Genomic DNA, 19,550 nt, shown 5'->3' with positions numbered 1-19,550 from the left:
CTCATATCCACATTTACTCTAAATTTTATTTCTGAAAATTATCTAGAATTTAATTCTTTCCCTCTTTTTTTTATAGCCCTCGGGACAATGAACCACCCAAATCTGCTAATCAAGAGATCTGTAGTCCTTTTGCGGGGATGCTCTTTGGTATGTACAAAACTTCTAATTGGTTAGACTTGGGCAGAGTGTTTTTTAGTGAGAACTCAGTGTTTTAATTAATACTACTTTACTAATAGAGCACTTGCTTTATGCTAGACACTAAGCATTTAATATATATTATATATCTCTATAATTTTAAAGCTAAATAACTTATTTAGTGATGTGCTTTCTATAGATAATAAGTGAAATATTAGTTTCAGTAATATACTTTTAATTTCATATTTTATTAGCACTTAGTTGTACTATGGCTATTTCTTATATTGTGTTTTTTATGTGGTAATTCTTTCCCTTCATTCTTTTTTCTTGTTTCTTCAGCTAGCACAAAACTGCCTTGTATTTTAGTTCAGTTTCTTTGAATTAAACCTTTTTTTTCTTTGTTGTTTTCATGTAGTTTCTGAGAAGGTATTTTGTTCAAATCATGATAATGGTCCAGATTTTCTATTTTATCAGAAGTCAAGGATTTTGCTAAATATATGCTTGTTGATTTGCTGTATTACTCTTGTCACAGTTTAATTTCAGAAACAGTATGTTTCTTATTTGTGCCTTTAGATAAAAAAGAGGTCTGTTCTTTATGTGAAAACTTACAGAAAAAATTAACTGAAATTTGGTTTGAGTAAAGTATATGAAGAAATTAGATAACAGTTTAGGTACATTCAACCTAAAAGCAGTCAATAATTTAAATCTTGTCTTAGAGACATCCAATCTCATTATATTTTTAGATCTTTATTTCCTAAGATGGTTATTGTGAGAAAAATGGTATAGCACCTACAATTTCATTCTAGTATAATATCTGTAAGAGCACAGTGACCAATTTAACCTATCAGTACCATGTAGTGAAGGCTATATTGTTGTGATGTATTTTGTTAAATGTGGTAAAAATAGGAGAAATGACTTTCTGAGTTGAAAGCCTACTGATAATTAATTTTATCAATAAAAGGATTACTCTACCCTGACACTTTAAAGATTAATGCTTGAGTTTATCATGAATGCAATCTAGGAATTATGGTTGAATATTTGAGGAGATAATAGACTCTAATGTTTATTTTTTAATTTTTTTTGAGACAGAGTCTCCCTTTGTTTCCCAGGCTAGAGTGAGTGCCATGGTGTCAGCTTAGCTCACAGCAACCTCAAACTCCTGGGCTCAAGCGATCCTACTGCCTCAGCCTCCCAAGTAGCTGGGACTACAGGCATGTGCCACCATGCGTGGCTAATTTTTTCTATAGATATTAGTTGGCCAATTAATTTCTTTCTATTTATAGTAGAGACGGGGTCTTGCTCTTGCTCAGGCTGGTTTCGAACTCCTGACCTCGAGCAGTCTGCCCACCTCTGCCTCCCAGAGTGCTAGGAGTACAGGCGTGAGCCACCACGCCCGGCCCGACTCTAATGTTTAGAACAAACCATTAGAGTCATTTAACGCAATGACTTTTTTCATGGTTATATCTTATTTTCCCACAAACTGTATTTGGACATACCTATAGGAAAATTACTGTCTCCAGAGACAGCAAATTACATCTTTATGTGACTTTGATTGTTGTGATATTCTCATTTTAATTGAACTGCAATTTATCTTCCCATAATTTTGTCCCAAAGATGTCATTTGGAGCCTTTTGCTTTGTTAAAAAAATAAAATGATTGCTTAGAATGAAAAACAATGTATGATGGGGTTTATAACAGAACCATAGGTTATTTAAAAGAATGTTTTTAAATTTCCAAATATTTGGTAATTTCTCCTCTGTTGTTTTATTATTGACTGCTTGTTTAAGTCTCTTACGGTCCAAGAATATAATTTGTATAATTTTAGTTATTTCAAGTTTGTGGAATTTCCTTAATAATTTTTTTTAATGGCTGAGAATAGTCCATATTGGTGGTTAGTATGTACTTGAAAGAATGTACATAGTGCTATTGTTGAGTTTAGTGATTTATAAATGTCATTTGAGTTGGTTGATACTGTGTTCATGTCTTGTATATCCTAATGATTTTTATCTGCTTCTATCGTTTGTGTAGAGGGAAGTGTTGAATTTTCTGTCTTATCCTTAATGTGGGACCTGGAGTGCCAGAGGGATTTTCTCAGTGTTCCTGCACTTTTTCCAGCTTGCTTTTTTTTTTTTTTTTCTTTGTAGAGGTGGGATCTTACTGTGTTGCCCAGGCTGGCTTCAAGTGATCCTCCTGCCTTGGTCTCCCAAAGTGCTAGGGTTACAGGTGTGAACCACCACACCTGGCCTTCCTAGTTTTCAGCAAGACCTACATACTCTTGACAGAGAGGGCATTTCTGTCTCTACACTACTCCCCTTGACACCCCTACCCCAGTAGTAGATTGCTGTTCCTTGTTACTTGGTGTAGAGCTGGTTCTGTCCATCTGGGTCTCAGGAATGGGTCTTTCTCAGTGTTTCTCCCCTTCCCAAGAGTGGTTGCCAAACTCTCCTTTATGTCTGTAGAGGGCTTTGCAGCAAATTCTTCTGTCCTTCTTCTAACAGTAACAAGACTTTGCTATTATGTTAGGCTCAAGTTGGTTTTCTGCCCCATAACCAGTAGATTGTGTCTTTTGCTTTGTATAAGAGGGGTCTGCAGAGTATTTTGCGCCTATGTGTCACAGAAGGTTCTTTTTCAGATCTTCTATATTGTTCACCCCAGTCTTTCTCATGAGCATTTGGAAACTGCATTCAGGCAGAAACTTCTGTGAGTCAGGAGTCTCAGCATGGCTTACTGAGCAGATCCTCTGTTTAGCATTTCAATAAGCTACAAATCAAGGTGTCAGCCAGGTTGTGTTTTTCATCTGTAGGCTTGAGTGGGGAAGAATCTGCTTCCAGGCTCATTCAGGTTGTTGGCAAATTCATTTCCTTGTGGTTATATGGCTGAGGGCCCTGGCTTCTTACTGGATGCTCACTGGAGGCTGCCCACAGTGCCTAGAGGCTGTCTGCTGTTCCTTGCCATGTGGGCCTCCTCACCATGGCTGCTCACTTTATGCCAGCAAGGAGACTCTCTGAACTCAGGAAGGGCCCAGCCCCTCTTCTAAGGGCTTTCACCTGATTATATGAGGTTCACCCAAGATAATTTCCTATTGGCTACTTCAAAATTAATTGATTTAGTACTCTGATTACATCTGTAATTTTTTTTTTTCCGCCTTTCAATATTGTTTGATATAGAAGCAAGTCACAGGTTCCACCCACACACAAGGGGAGAGGATTATACAGGGAGTCTGCACGAGGGACCAGGGAACATAGGCACCATCTTCCAGTTTTGCCTACCATGGTACATTTCTCTGTTACTAAGGACCAATTTGATCTATGTGAGTCCTGTTTTAACCTTAGCTGGGGGCATCTAGAGTAGCCTTCTTTCCAGGGAACACTTTAGCCTTGCTGCTACATAGTAATCTTTCTGGCATCTTCCCTGAAAGACTACTAAGAACTCCACTTTGGCTGCAGCTTGAATTTCTCTCTTTTGTTTCAAGTCTGAGAATTGTTCAGTTTATATGTCCCGCTTAGTTTGTTTGCCCAGCTGAGTGGAATTCCACTCTGTGAATACACTGACTCCTTTGGATTTTTAGAGCTCTTTTTATGCTTGCTTTTGAATCTTTGCTCCACAACTTCCAGCCCTTTTAGCCTTCCTGAGTTTTGATCTTTATATACTCAGTTTTCTGGCTCTGTTTGGGTTCTCCTTACCTGTTCTGGTGGTCTGGAAATTGCATTTGGTCAGAAACTGGAGTGATTATAGGGCTTACTTCCTTTATTTTCATTCTCTCAGGTAGTATAGTCATGTGCTGCCTGTTGTCCAGTGCCTGGAAAAGTTATTTTGTGTTTTTTGCCCAGTTTTCTGGTTATTTACAGTGGGAGGTTAAGTCCTGTCTTTGTTATTCTATCATGGGTGGAAGTGGAATGGAGATACACACTCTTATTAGGAAATATTATAATTCATGTTACCCCCATGGGGAGCATCATTGTTGCTGACAATGTTTAATGAACATCTATGTTTAATGAACAAACTGAGATGCTGTGTACTCACCGATGGTTGGGAGACCAATAATGAAAGCAGTAGAGAATGTTAAGGTTGCATTTTTTTTTTTTTGAGACAGAGTGTCACTCTGTAGCCCCAGGTGGAGTACAATGGCATGATCATAGCTTATTGCACCCTCAAACTCCTGGGCCTAAGCAATCCTCCTGCCTCAGCCTTCTGAGTACAGGCATGTGCCACCACAGCTAAGTTTTTCTAATTTTTGGTAGAGATGGCATCTCGCTCTTGCCCAAGCTGGTCTTGAACTCCTGAGCTCAAGTGATCCTCCCACCTCAGCCTCCCAGAGTGCTAGGATTACAGGTGTGAGCCACCACAGCTGGCTAGGGTTACATTCTTGATATTTTGTGATTTGTGTAGTATTCCAGATCATGCATATCTAGATTAAAAAGTTATTTTGTGGTATTAACATATGCAGTAATAATAATCTTTTCTGCATCTGAAAGTTTTTGATCAATTGGATTTTCACATGAGGAATACCACAGTGAGTGGTTCTTATTTTTTTGTGTAGAATTGATGTAGCCATTGAATTTTTTTCAGCAGGGTGCCAGTGTGATTAGTGTTGTATTTTATGACAATTAGTCTTATTATATAAGTGTGCTGGATATGTGTAAGTATGCTGGGAGAAGGGAGTTGTGGAGACAGTAACAGAAAGTTGTTGTTGCTATCCGGGTGAAATGTGGAAATGAGACTTATCCATGGTTAATGGCCATGAGAATAGAAAGGAGGGGCCTCATATGAAATGAATAAGAGAGTCATCCACTCAAAATTATAGTGAGGGTTTGGGACACTGTTATTGAGCCATTAATAGAAAACAAAGAGAGGGAATTGGTTGTGATGCATTCATTTTGGATGGGTGTGTTAAATTTAAGGGACTTATAGAAGATGTTAGTGGAAAATGTCTAGATTATTGGAAAAATGGGGTTGGGGATAAGAATATTTTGTTATTTAGGAAGATTTTGACTAAAGACAGGCTTGAGAATGATTAATGTACCTTGTGTTTGACATAGTAGGTACTTATAAATTATGAAATTAATTGAAGAGGTACTAATACATGTCATTTTTTCCTTGTATGTTTCTTGCATATTCAGTAAATCTTTGATATAATTAAACATGGAGTTTTTTCCCCCCCTTAGTTTCTAGGGCCATGTGATTCCCAAGAGTTAAAAGATTGCATTCTTAGGCCAGCACAGTGGCTCATGCCTGTAACCCTAGGACTCTGGGAAGCTTAGACTGGAGGATCCCTTGAGCTCAAGAGTTTGAGACCAGCCTGAACAAAAGTGAGACCCTGTCTCTACTAAAAATAGAAAAAATTAGCTGGTCGTGGTGGTGCACACTGTAATCCCAGCTACTCGGGTGGCTGAGACAGAGGATCCCTTGAGCCCAGGAGTTTGAGGTTGCTGAGAGCTAGGCTGACGTCATGGCACTCTAGCCAGGGTGACAAGGCGAGACTCTGTCTCAAAAACAAAAACAAAAATATTTGCATTCTTTTCTTACTACTGTCTAGGAGGTGAAGATCGAGAACTTATTCAGAGAAAGAAAGAGAAATATAGACAAGAACTATTGGAACAAATGGCTGAGCAACAGAAAAACAAGAGACGGTAATGAAAGGTTTGCATTTAAAAGAAAGGTTTTGAATTTAAAATGCATTTGTATAAAATGTCATGATGTTTAAATAAGGGGCTGTTTTTCCTAATATTATTTTTGATTTTTTAATCACTTATATTTCAATCTCCACATTGTAAATCATTAAGGGAAATAAAACCATGACAGTGTTTGTTTTCTTTGTCATAGATAACAAATGAGATTATGTATATATATTCTATAGTAGGCGTTTTGCTTCCTTCATTGACTACTTCAATTTTTGATTTAGGGTAGCATTTAATGTTCTGTATGCCTATTGGATTATTCCACATATAATAAAAATATAGAAGTATTTTATCTTTTTTCCATCTGAAATGGATAAGCACACCCATATATGCAATATAAAAATAATTTTATGATAAATCACAAGTATTTATATTGTATATAAATATCAGTGTTTATAATCTTTCTTGTAGAAATATTTGTGAAATGTTAATTATAGTTCAAAATTAGGAATAGGGATCTTGATTTGAGAGAATCTGAGACTGTTGTCTTTTAGTTTTGCCTTTTTCTCTATGTCTTAGAGGAAGCTAAGTCTTATCTTAGTCATCTTTAACATCATTTTCTTAAAAACCCTTATTAGAAAGAGTGGTGGTAGTTATATTTAAATTTTTACCCTTCTTTTTGCTAACTAAAAATATACATGTGCCCTAAAAGAGGGTTTTTGTTTGACAAAGTATTTATTTTATTTTTGTATTTTGTGTGAATTGCTTAGTCTTTGAGGTACTCCAGGCACTGGTTTAGAGTTATATATTGTGTCAGTTACATGTGCATTCCAGTTTACTTTTCATCAAGTCAGAAAATTGGATTTTCAGTATTATTTAAGGCTTTATTGTCAATTCAGGAATAATTTGTATTTGGAGATGTATTGCATAGACTTTGTGTGTAAGTTCGTTTCAGTGATTATAATTTTGATAATATTTACTATAACTTTTTAATATATAAAACTTAAATTTTGTTTAGAGAAAAAGATTTAGAACTCAGGGTTGCAGCTTCTGGAGCACAAGACCCTGAGAAATCGGTAAGGGTTCTTGGCATCTTTTGTTGTTTAATGTTTCATTAAAATGAGCCTTAAATGTGGTAGCAGATGGGAATAGAGGATATTGGGAGAAATGTTAGAGTAGACCAATTTGAATAGTAATAAAATAAACTTAATTTAGTTTTAATAAAATGTAAATTTTAACTCTTATCTGTTATTTCCCTCAGATAATTTTTCCTTTTTCATTTCTGTATCATATTTTAAGTTTATTTTAAATTAGTCCTCTCTGCCTTATTCACATGTGCTATTCCATGGGAAAGTTATCTCATTTAATTTACAATTATGTTGATATTTTTCTTGAGTATATCTTGACCACTTTTCTTATATTAGAGTGATTTCCAAAGAAACCAAAAGCTTAAATTATAGTCATAAAGCATTTTAGTAATTCTTAATGTTAAATCAGAGAGGTAACAATCTTATTTTTACTTTAATTTTTTGCAATTCATCATTAAATGGAATGAATTACATCATTGCAGTTAAGTAAGGAAGAGGTAACAATTTATTTCTCTTACCACAATGTGCTTTTTCTGTAATTGGATATGTAATCGTTTGCTAAGGCAAGTGTTGTTTCATCTTTGAATGATGATTAAGACCTTTAATTTCATTAAAAAGTTTATGAAAAAGTTTATTCTTCAAAAGGATATAGCAAGTTAAAATTATTCAAGTATAGGAAACTTTTGATTTGCTTTTACTTATGCTAGGTACATATCCTGTGGGTTATCTGTTTAAAAAAGTTTAATACTGTGCCAGCATCACCCTCAATATGCTTCTACTGCTCATAGAAAAAAATATTTAGAATAACCTGAGAAATCATTCCTGATAAGATAGTAGAAAAAAGGTAAATTTCAAAGCCAAATATATTTTCTTCTATCAATAAATACCTTTGAAGCAGCTTTTATGATCAAAAACTTTACAAAACTTGAGTTTTTTAATGTAGTATGTTGGCATGTTAAATTGTAGATTCATGGTTACATTAGTGTGTGACAGACCTTCTTATTTATCTTTGAATTGAAGCCCCTGTATAGTATCAATTGATTTGTGAGAATAAATAGATAGATATCAGTGACCATTAGACCATTACTTTTGGATTTCCTTTTTTTTTTTTTTAATTTATACTTTTTTTTTTTTCTTTTTTTCCTTTTCTTTCTTTTTTTTTTTTTTTTTTTTTGAGACAGAGTCTCGCTTGTTGCCCAGGCTAGAGTGAGTGATGGCGTCAGCCTAGCTCACAGCAACCTCAAACTCCTGGGCTCAAGCAATCCTGGTGCCTCAGCCTCCCGAGTAGCTGGGACTACAGGCATGCGCCACCATGCCCGGCTAATTTTATATATATATTAGTTGGCCAATTAATTTCTTTCTATTTATAGTAGAGACGGGGTCTCGCTCTTGCTCAGGCTGGTTTCGAACTCCTGACCTCGAGCAATCCGCCCGCCTCAGCCTCCCAGAGTGCTAGGATTACAGGCGTGAGCCACCGCGCCCGGCTTGGATTTACTTTTGATGTTCAAACCTTAGAAAAGGACACATTTATGATGTTCTAGAGTTGGGATTAGCAAAGTGTGGCCTGTGGTCAAATACATTTGCTGCCTGTTTTTGTAAATAAAGTTTATTGCAGCATAGTCTTGCTCATTCATATACATATGGTTAATGGCTGTTTTAGCACTGTGGTTGAGTCCATTCTTTGTGAAGAGACTACATGGCCTTGTAAAGCCTAATATATTTACTATCCGGCCCTTTACAGAAAGCATTTGCTGACCCTGTTCTATAGAATAATTTGATATCAGAAATGGCAATTTAAAAAGTATGACAGCATAGTGTGGTAGTGTATAGAAAGAATGTTACAGGTGTATTTAGAATTAATATCTGGCTATAGTCTTTGCTCAATTATTTATTAACAGACCCTAGGTGATTTATGTACTTCTCAGGGAGCCTCAGCTACCCATTTATAAAATAGGAGTTAGGTCCTCAAAATCTTTTATAGCTGTGAAATTCTGTTGTTCTGTGAATATCTTAAGTACCTGTTGGGATAGAGGGTCTTTTGAGGTCCTTTTCTTCTTCAAATTTATGATAATATGTAACAAACAGGTTTTTTTCCCCTTTATTTTAGCCTGATAGACTAAAGCAGTTTCGTGTGGCACCAAGACACTTTGAAGAGAGGATACCACCTGAGAGACCCAGAGTAGCTTTCCAGACACCTCTCCCTCCTTTATCTGCCCCATCTGCCCCACCCATGCCATCAGTTCCCTTGGGGCCTTCTCAAAATGAAGATTTGCACAATGGATTCAACTGTGCACTTGGTGAAATGGTGCCTCCCAGGTGCTTGTTTAAAATGTTTTGTGTTTGGGAATTAGATAAGGTATTGTTATGTTTTGTGTTTAGGAGGATGTGCTGAAGCAGATAACCTTATCCATTGTGAGTTTGCATAATTAACCTCTTTGTCAAATAATTTCTCTTCAGATTTGTTTTCATTGTTGGTCTTCTCTCTGCTATTGTAAAAACAAGGGAAATCCTTACAACATTCTTTTGTTATTTAAAGATGATTTTGTGTTTTTAGAATGAATCACCAAGTATATTTTAGAATCTAATTTTAGGTTATATTTTGGGATATCTCTTTTTAATATCTTTTAACATATAAAAGCTATACATTTTCCTTAATTCTGTTATTTCCACTTGGCAAACATTGAATTCTTTAATTCATGTGGAAAACATTTCTAATATGATTCTTTTATATATATGATTTTATTTTAGCTTCTGTTTCTCTTAAGCTCATTCTCTGTGATTACTTAGGGGCCATGCAACTTAAATAAAAAGTGTTGAGATTATAAAACCTATAACTTAGGTATTGGGGTAAAGATTTGATTTCTATAGATAAAAAGGCATCATGCTATACTAGACTGCATATAAAGAAAATCATGTTGTTAACACTGATATATTTTCTCAGCTATACTTTCTTCTCTTTGTAAGACTTGAGGTTAGTTTTCGCTCAATATTAATTTTTTAATTATAAATATGTATTAATATTTCAATTTATAGATGTCTTTCTCAACTTTTTTGAACATTGATATTTTCTGACCTATACTTGCTTTTTTCATAGGACTTGGTCTTTTATTTACTACTAACAAACTATAGGACTGTGTTTAGTGTATTTATCAGGTGTTTTGTTTTTTTTCATCTGATGGCTTCTCCACTCAGTAGACTGGAAGAGATTGGAATTACAGAGCATTATATGGTGGTCTCTTCTTTGGATCAAGGATGGAAATGGTTGGCTTCTCTACCTGGATTTTGGGCAAACCACACCTTTGTTGAGCCTAATTTTCTTATTTGTAAAAGTGGAAAAGTAATTTTTTTTCCTTATCTACAATTACAGCATTGTTGTGAGGATTTAATATTATATAAATCTTATATAAAATTAGACTTGATGATGGCAATACCTTTTCATAAGTTATTCAAGTTTTTGTTGATGTATCTTTGGAGTGAGGATAGATACACTGAGTGGCTAGTAAATATGAAAAATATTCACTACTTAAGAGAACTTCATTGCCTTCTTAGTTCTTCAGAATTATTTTGAAGTGTATGACAAGGGAGAATCTGTTAAGATACACTCAAAAGTGAGAATATTGTTCATTTAAAGGAATTTCCCTTTCTGTTTTTATTGTTGGAAAATATTGCATTGGTGGAAATACAGAGATATTTCCAACTCTAATGAAGTGCTGAAGTAGAGGTTTTCAGAAGTTTTATTAAATTTATGAAATACTAAAGATTATGTCAAGACTTTACTATTGATATTTTAGTGGTTTTATATTTCATATACGGTTGACTTCCTTTGAAAGAATAATACATTTTACAGTTAAAAGCACAACCTTTCAAACCATTTATGTATAATCATACTGTTTTGTACTCTTTGCCTTTTCTTCTTGGACGGTCCTTCCTCTCTCTCTGAGTAACTCACTCTAGTAAGATGGCTCGAGCATTGCCTCTTCTGAAAAGCCATGCTTGTGGTTTCTTCCTGTCCCTTATGTGATTTAGATGTCCCTGCTCTGTGTTCCATAGCACTCTGTATCTACTTCTATTATTTTATTTACTATACTTGGCTGCAGCTATTTGTTTCTGTGTTATTCCCAAGGGACAGGGACCATGTCTGTCTTTGTTTGATACTGGCACATAGTGACTATAGGATATTAACTGATTGGATATTAACCTAAGTTTTTGTCATACATAAATGTACTGGAAATTGTGAAATTCTATGCTATATTATTTGTTTTTTGAATGATAATTTTTGACGAATGATTACAGCAAGGTGATGGCTTTTTCTAGTGATTGGATTTTCAGTAATATTTTTGCAAAAGAATAATATCTTGATTTTTTAAAAAATTTGCAATGAAATATTGAGAACTTTTCATTTTTCTATTGATACAGGATTGGACCTTTGCCTCCACCTCACCTACTACCACCTTTGGCTACTAACTTTCGAACTCCTTATGATGATGCATACTATTTTTATGGGGCCAGAAATACTTTGGATCCCAGTCTTAGTTATTGTAAGTTATCTATAGTGTAAGCATTTTTTCCTCAGTGGTTCAATAAGGAAAACTGATTTTTGTGCAAGCCAAAAATCTCTAAATGAGAAAAGTACAACTTTGCTTAATTCAAATATTATACATTTATTGCCTTAAGATATCCTGTTTTAAAACCCAGCTATATTTCACAGTTATTTCCTTTTCATCTAGATTTAAGAAATGACTGTTTTCTGTTTTTTGGGGTTCTTTGGTAACTCTTAACCCAGAAGGAAATACTGATGCTTTTCCTTAGTTAACATTTTCATTATGTATCTTTTTCTTTAGGGATAAAGTGTTATTAAATGGGTACCCTGAAATAAATGTGTTTTTTTTTTTTTCCTTTTAAGATGGTTCAGGAATGATGGGAGTACAGCCTACAGCTTATGTTAGTGCTCCTGTCATCCATCAACCAGCACAACCTATTGTGTAAGTTGTTAGTTAAAAGAATAATTTTTTTCCTTCATTTTATAAAAATTTTGTTGAAATACACATAATATAAAACTTATCATCTTAATATTTTTAAGGGTACTATTTAGTGGTATTTAATATGTTTATGATGTGCAACCATCATCAGCATCTCCAGAACTCTTTTTATCTTATAAACTGAAACTCTCTACCCGTTAAACAATAATGGTATAACTCCCCATCCCCTGACAATCACCATTCTGCCATCTGTCTCTGATTTTGACTACTTCAAGTACCTTACATAAGTGAAATCATACAGTGTTTGTCTTATTGTGACTGACTTATTTCACTTAGCATAATGTCCTCAAGGTTCATCCAGGTGGTACATATGTCAGCATTTCCTTCCTTTTTAATGCAGAGTAATATTCCATTGTATGTGTATACCAAATTTTGCTTATCCATTCATCCATCCATGAACACTTGGGTTGCTCCACATTGTGGCTCTTGTGAATAATGCTACTATGAATATGAGTATACAGATATTAATATCTCTTTGAGACCCTGTTTTAAATTATTTTGGGTATATGCCCAGAGCTGGAATTACTGGGTCATATGATAATATTGTGTTTAATTTTTTGAGGAACTGCTGTATTGTTTTCCATAGTGGCTGTACCATTTTATATTCCCACCAACAGGGCATAAGGGTTCCAATTTCTCCACATCCTTGCCAATACTTGTTATTTTTTGTCTTTTTGATATTAGCCATGCTAATGAGTGTGAGGGGATATCTAATTGTAGTTTTAATTTTGTTTCCCCATTGATTAGTGATGTTGAGCATCTTTTCATGTGCTTGTTAGCCATTTGTGTATCATATTTGGAGAAATATCTATTCAAGTCTTTTTCCCACTTCTGAATTGGATTGTTTTTTTGTTGTTGAATTTTAGGAGTTCTCTCTGTATACTGGATATTAATACTTTATCAGATAAATATGTGATTTGGGAATATTTTCTTCTGTGAGTTCCTTTGTACTCTGTTGATATTGTCTTTTGATGCACAAGATTTAAAAATTTTTGAGAGATCCAGTTTGTCTATTTTGTTGTTGTCTGTGCCTTTGTTGTCATATTCAAGAAATCTTTGTCAAATCCAATGTTATAAAACTTTTGCCTTATATTTTCTTCTCAGAGTTTTGTAGTTTGAGGTTTTACGTTTAGTTCTTTGATTCATTTTGAGTTAGTTTTTGTGTATGGTTTTAGGAAGGGGTTCATTGTCATTCTTTTGTATGTGGCTAGTCAGTTTTACCAAGCACCATTTGTTGATAAGACTATTCTTTCTCCATTGAATGGTCTTGGCATTTTTTTTTTTTTTTTTTTTTTTTGAGACAGAGTCTCACTCTGTTGCCCAGGCTGTGGCATCAGCCTAGCTCACAGCAATCTTAAACTCCTGGGCTCAAGCAATCCTTCTGCCTCATCCTCCTGAGTAGCTGGGATTACAGGCATATGCCACCATGCTTGGCTAATTTCTTTTTCTATATATTTTAAGTCGGCCAATTAATTTCTTTCTAATTTTAGTAGAGCTCTTGCTCAGGCTGGTTTCGAACTCCTGATCTTGAGCGATCTGCCTGCCTCGGCCTCTCAGCGTGCTAGGATTACAGGCATCAGCCACTGTGCCCAGCCTTGGCATTCTTGTTGAAAATCATTTGAAAAAATATGTGAGAGTTTATTTTTGGGCTCTCTGTTCTGTTCCCTTGGTTTATATATCTGTCTTTCTCCCAGTACCACAGTGTTTTGATTTACTATAGTTTTCAAAGTTTTGAAATTAGGAAATATGAATCCTCCAGCTTTGCTCTTTTTTTTTAATATTGTTTCAGCTATTTGGGCTCCCTTGAGATTTTGTATGAATTTTAGGATGAGTGTTTCTATTTTTGTAAAAACAAAAGTCATTTGGATTTTAATAGGGATTATATTGAACCTGTACGTTGCTTTGGGTACTATTAATATTTTAACAGTGTCTTCCAATTCATGAATATGGGATGTATTTCCATTTATTTACGTCTTCTAAAATTTCCTTCAGCAATGTTTTGTAGTTTTCCTTGTATTGGACTTTGACTGCTTAGGTTAATTCCTAGGTGTTTTAAACTTTTTGATGCTTTTATAAATAGAATTGTTTTTTTTTTTTTTGAGACAGAGTCTTGCTTTGTTGCCCAGGCTGGAGTGAGTGCCATGGCGGCAGCCTAGCTCACAGCAACCTCAAACTCCTGGGCTCAAGCAATCCTGCTGCCTCAGCCTCCCAAGTAGCTGGGACTATAGGCATGCGCCACCATGCCCAGCTAATTTTTTCTATATATATTAGTTGGCCAATTAATTTCTTTCTATTTATAGCAGAGACGGGGTCTTGCTCTTGCTCAGGCTGGTTTTGAACTCCTGACCTCGAGCAATCCACCCGCCTCAGCCTCCCAGAGTGCTAGGATTACAGGCGTGAGCCACCGCACCCGGCCTAGAATTGTTTTTAAAATTTCTTTTTCGGGATTGGCACGGTGGCTCACGCCTGTAATCCTAGCACCCTGGGAGCCTGAGGTGGGCAGATTGTTTGAGCTCAGGAGTCTGAGACCAGCCTGAGCAAGAGTGAGACCGTGTCTCTACTAAAAAAGTAGAGAGAAATTAGTTGGACAACTAAAAATATGTAGAAAAAATTAGCCAGGCATGGTGGCGCATGCCTGTAGTCCCAGCTACTCAGGAGGCTGAGGCAGTAGGATTGCTTGAGCATAGGAGTTTGAAGTTGCTCTGAGTGAGGCTGACGCCCAGCACTCTAGCCTTGGCAACAGGGTAAGACTCTGTCTCAAAAAAAAAAAAATTATTTTTCAGATAATTCATTGTTTATGTATACAAATACGACTTATTTTTGTGTGCTGACTTGTATCCTGCTACTTTGCTGAATTCATTTAGTAGTCCTAACAATTTTTTGTGGAATCTTTAGAGTTTTCTATGTGTAAGATCATAACATCTGTGAACAGAGATAATTTTACTTCTTCCTTTCTGATTTGGGTACCTTTTGGTTTTTTTCTTAATTACTATGGCTAGAATTTCTAGTACTATATTTAATAAAAGTGGCAAAAGTGGGCATCCTTGCCTTGTTCTATAGTTTTCCTTCTTTGTGATGTCTTTGTCTAGCTTTGGTAACAGGGTAATGCTGGCTTTATAGAGTGAGTTAGGAAATGTTCCCTCCTTTTTAATTTTTTGGAAACGTTTTAGAAGGATTGGTGTAAGTTATTCTTTAAATGCTTGTTAGAATTCGCCAGTGAGACCATCTGGTCCAGGGGTTTTCTTTGTGGGAGACTATTGATTATAGATTCAATCTCCTTAGTCACTAATTATAGTTCTGTTCAGATTTTCTTTTTTGTAAGTTAGTCTTGGCAGGTTTTTATTTCTAGGAATTTGTCCATTTCATCTAGGTTACCCAATCTGTTTATAATATTCCCTTATAATCCTTTTTTATTTTGATAAGATAAAGAGTGATCTTATAAAGGATCCCTTTTTTTTTTTTTTTTTTTTTTTGCAGTGAGACATTCCTCTGCATAAAGGATCCCTTTTTTTAAAACCGGATTTTAAAAGAAGACTTAGAGTCTTTCTGTTGGCCATTTTAGCTAAACATTTGTCAATCTCATTGATCTTTTCTAAGAACTAACTATTGGTTTTGTTGATTTTTCTGTTGTTTTTTTAGTTTTAATTTCATCGATTTCTGCTCTAATCTTTTTTATTTCCCTGCTTATGCTTACTTAGGGTTCAGTTTGTTCTTATTTTTCTAGTTTCTGGATATGGAAGGTTAAATTATTGATATGGTATCTTCTTTTTTAAATATATGTAATTACAACAAAATTTCCTCTTAGTACTGTTTTATCTGTATTCTTTAAGTTTTGGTATGTTGTCTTTTCATTTTCATTCATCTCAAGATATTTTCCCTTTGTTTTGAGAGAGAGAGTGTCACTTTGTCACCCTGGGTAGGGTGCTGTGGTGTCATCGTAGCTCACTGTGAAACTTCAAACTCCTGGGCTCAAGTGATCCTCCTGCCTCAGCCTCCCTAGTAGCTGAAACTATAGGTCCATGCCACCGTGCTAATGTTTTCTATTTTTGGTGGAGGCAGGGTCTCACTCTGGCTCAGGCTGAGTTCGAACTCCTCACCTCAAGTGATCCTCCCACTTCAGCTTCCCAGAGTGCTAGGATTACAGGTGTGAGCCACTGTACCCAGCCCCAGTTTCTTTTTTGATTTCTTCATTGACCTGTTTTTTTATTTTGGAGTGTGTTAATTTTCACATAATTGTGAGTTTCCCAAATTTCCTTCTGTTACATCTCTATTATAATTACATTGTAGTTGGAGAACATACTTTGTATGATTTCAGTTATTCCTTTTTAATTTATTGTGGCTTATTTTATGACCTAACGTAGTCTGTGCTGGAGAATGTTCCATATGCGCTTGAGAAGAATGTGTATTGTCATGTTGTTGATTGCATTATTCTATCAGTGTCTCTTAGATCTAGTTGGTTTATAGTATTGCTTATTTCATTTCCTTGTTTACTCCTCTGTGTAGTTCTGTCTATTATTAGAGGTGGGGTATTGAAATCCCCAGCTATTATTTTTGAATTGTCTATTTCTCTAATTCTGTCAGTTTTTACTTTCTTTGTCTTAGGTTGTTATATGTGTACATGTTTATAATTGTTATGTCTTACTAATGATCTGAACTTTTTATAAGACATTTTGTCTCTGGTAACAATTTTTTTCTTAAAGTATATTTTTTTGTGATATAAATATTGCTATTGTGGTTCTCCTTTAGTTAATGTTTGCATGGCATATACTTTTCCATATTTACCCTCCATCTATTTGTATATTTGAATCTAAAGGGTATCTCTATGTAGACCAAATTCAGTTGCATGCTTGTTTTTATTTACCTTTTTACTCATTCTGCCAGCCTTTGCCGATATATACATTTAATGTAATTCCTGTTAAGGTAGGATTTATATCTGCCATTTTGCTATTTTTTCAATATGTCTTATATATTTTTTGTTCCTGTAATCCTCCTTTATTCCTTTCTTTTATGTTAAATATTCAAAATCATTCAACTTTAATTTCCTTGTTTCTTTCTGTATAATTTTGAGGCTTTTTTGTGGTTTCCTTGCAGATTAAAACTAACATCTTCATTTAAAATAATTGAGTTTAGATTAATAACAACTTAATTTCAATGGTGTACAAACTTTTTCTCCAATATAATGTCATTCTTCTACCTCTACTTGATGCTGTTGTCGTACAAATTACATCTTTATACATTTAAGTCTGTCACCACAGTTTCATAATTATTGCCTTATGTAGTTGTCTTTTAATCAATAAAGTAGAATAGAGTTACAAACCATAGGTACATTTGTAATATCTTTCATATTTACCTACATAGTTATCTGGTGCTCTTTATTTCTTTGTGTTTACTTCAGCTGATGTTATACGTGGCTACCAAAATCCCTGTTAACTTAATGGTTAGCCCATCATTGGACTGAGATTTCTTTAAAGGCTTTTGAACCAAAAAGTCTCCCAGCTTATGCACAGGTTTCTGTGTGTGTGTGTTGGGACATGCCTTCAGTACCTTGGCAGTTTACATCTTTGGTTTAGCTTCATATTTGACTTGCACAGAGCCTCAATGCCAATTAGAGGTGAGAGGTTAGAGTGTTCTCAGAGCTTTACTAGGTATCTGCATAACTGTACACACATGTGGCTTTCTAAATTACCAGGAATATGTTGGCATTTTTTAAGCCCTCATGGATATGTCATTTCCCAGATTTTTCTTGTAATTTTATTGGTTAGCCTTTTGCTTGCCCTGTTGGTATCACTGTCTTGGATATCTGTGTTGTTAAATAATTGCTGCTGATAGTTTTCTACAAACACCTCAGGATGGGGAGTTCTGAGTCTGATGAAATAAAGACAGGGCTAGTGAATGGGGCTTTTCTTGAGAGCTGCCAGATGAGTCAAATAGTGACATTTTTCTAGAGTTTTTTTTGAGGGGAGCTCCAAGCCTATTCTGCCTGTCCATTGGATGATAGGCTACTCTACTGGTTTCATAACAACTGTCTTTGGAAGGCTGTTAGATTTTAAGACTATAGTAGAACTAAGGAGAAATTGAATGGTAAATGGCAAGTTCAAATGCCACAAGGTTTACTATTCTTCCTGAAAATCAGGCTTTAAAAAAAAAAAAAGCAAACTCTCCTGGGGTTGTTGCAAGCCCTTCATTAATTTCCAGATATCTTAACTTGGGCTGGTGTAACAAAATATCATGGAGTGAGTGACTTAAACAACAGACATTTATTTCTCAGAGTTCTGGAGGCTTGGAAGTCCAAGATCATGGTGTAAGTGGATTTAGCTCTTGGTGAGGGCCCTTTTTCTGGCTTGGAGACAGCTGCCTTCTCGCTGTACCCTCACATGGTATAGAGAGAGCAAGTTCTCTGGTCTCTCCCCACCACCCTTTCTCTTCTTATAAGGGTACGTAATCCCCTCCTGAGGACTGTATCCTTCTGATCTCATCTAAACCTGATTAACTCCCCAAATCCCCATCTCCAAATACCATCATATGGTGGTTAGGGCTTCAAGATATGAACACAATTCAATCCATAGCACCAGAATTATAAAAAAGTAGGTTTTAACAATTTTGAGTAGTGTTCTCATTGCTTTAATGGAGTAGCAGATTTTCAAAGGTTTTTATTCTGCCATCTGGAAATACTTTCTATAAATCAGTTTTAGAACATTTTCTTGCCCCAGTAAGATCTCTCTGCTCATTTATAGTTAATCCTGATCCCCATCCTCAGTGTAGTTTTTTAAGTTATTTGTTTTCTATTAAATTTTTCTGAATGTCACATTAAAAAGTATGAACTTGTTATATAATAATAAAAGTTAGATAACTGAATGATCAGCTGAATTTTCTTACCACCAAATACTTTTCAATGTATCTGTTTATTTCCAAGCACTTTGGCCTAATTAGATAGAGGTGGAAGGAACCTGTGACTCTGTTAGCTATTTTGGTGTACACACTATCTTCTTTCCATATACTTTTTTAGCACAATTTAATCTTTGTATCATTTGGGAGGATGGTAAAGATTTTGATTAGCTTTAGTCTTTCATAAGTATAGATGTGGTGTTATATTTCTAGGGTAACCACTAAAAGTATGGGAACAGAAGGTCCAGCTTACATAATAGAGGAAAAAATTCAAAAAGGAAGAACCACAACAAAATTGAGAAATGTTTTATTTTAGTAACTGATCTTTTTCAACTTCGGAGATGGAATGAGTTAAGAATTTGCTTAATTTACAAAAGGAGAGAAAAAAACCATAAGTTTAAGGTACCTACTTAACCTGGTTATAAATCAAATTAAATTTGGTATCAGTAAGTAGTTAAGTACCTAGTTCAAAATTCCAGTACAAAGAGAAAGTTTGTTATACTAGATACCAAAGCAAAATCGAAGCTACCTGTTACTTATAAGACATATATTTAAATAATGGCATAGAAAAGTTCAAAGTAAAAGATATAGTAGAAGAATATGAATTAAAACGTTTATTTAGCTGTATTAACATCAGATAAAATGTATTTTTCAGTCATAGGATGAGGAAAAAATAGGATGTTTTGTAAAGAGTAAAGGTTCATTTTAGGTGGACAAAATGATTAAAAATTTTTGTGTACCCAGTAATATGGCCTCAGAGCAAAATTTGAAATAACTATATGGAA

General features: G+C 35.0%; 1 protein-coding gene across 17 annotated transcripts in view; it reads left to right on the top strand.

The window, feature by feature from the left end:
• Positions 1-19,550, top strand: part of CSPP1 (centrosome and spindle pole associated protein 1) — a 121,650-nt gene that overhangs the window by 43,427 nt on the left and 58,673 nt on the right. For 9 of the 17 annotated variants that reach the window (XR_012920206.1, XR_012920207.1, XR_012920208.1 and 6 more), the window contains 7 exons: positions 77-147; positions 5,672-5,765; positions 6,772-6,829; positions 7,324-7,338; positions 8,949-9,157; positions 11,258-11,379; positions 11,745-11,823. Coding sequence is in view for 3 of the 17 variants with exons in the window: in XM_076005245.1 (XP_075861360.1) it covers positions 77-147; positions 5,672-5,765; positions 6,772-6,829; positions 7,324-7,338; positions 8,949-9,157; positions 11,258-11,379; positions 11,745-11,823 (648 nt within the window). In the remaining 14 variants the exon portion in view is untranslated. The remainder of the gene's footprint in view (positions 1-76; positions 148-5,671; positions 5,766-6,771; positions 6,830-7,323; positions 7,339-8,948; positions 9,158-11,257; positions 11,380-11,744; positions 11,824-19,550) is intronic. The other 8 variants (XR_012920209.1, XR_012920204.1, XR_012920215.1 and 5 more) reach the window with 2 other exon arrangements.

Source organism: Microcebus murinus, chromosome 7 (assembly GCF_040939455.1).
Source record: "Microcebus murinus isolate Inina chromosome 7, M.murinus_Inina_mat1.0, whole genome shotgun sequence".
NCBI classification, from domain to species: Eukaryota; Metazoa; Chordata; class Mammalia; order Primates; family Cheirogaleidae; genus Microcebus; species Microcebus murinus.
This window is presented reverse-complemented; position numbering and strand designations above follow the sequence as displayed.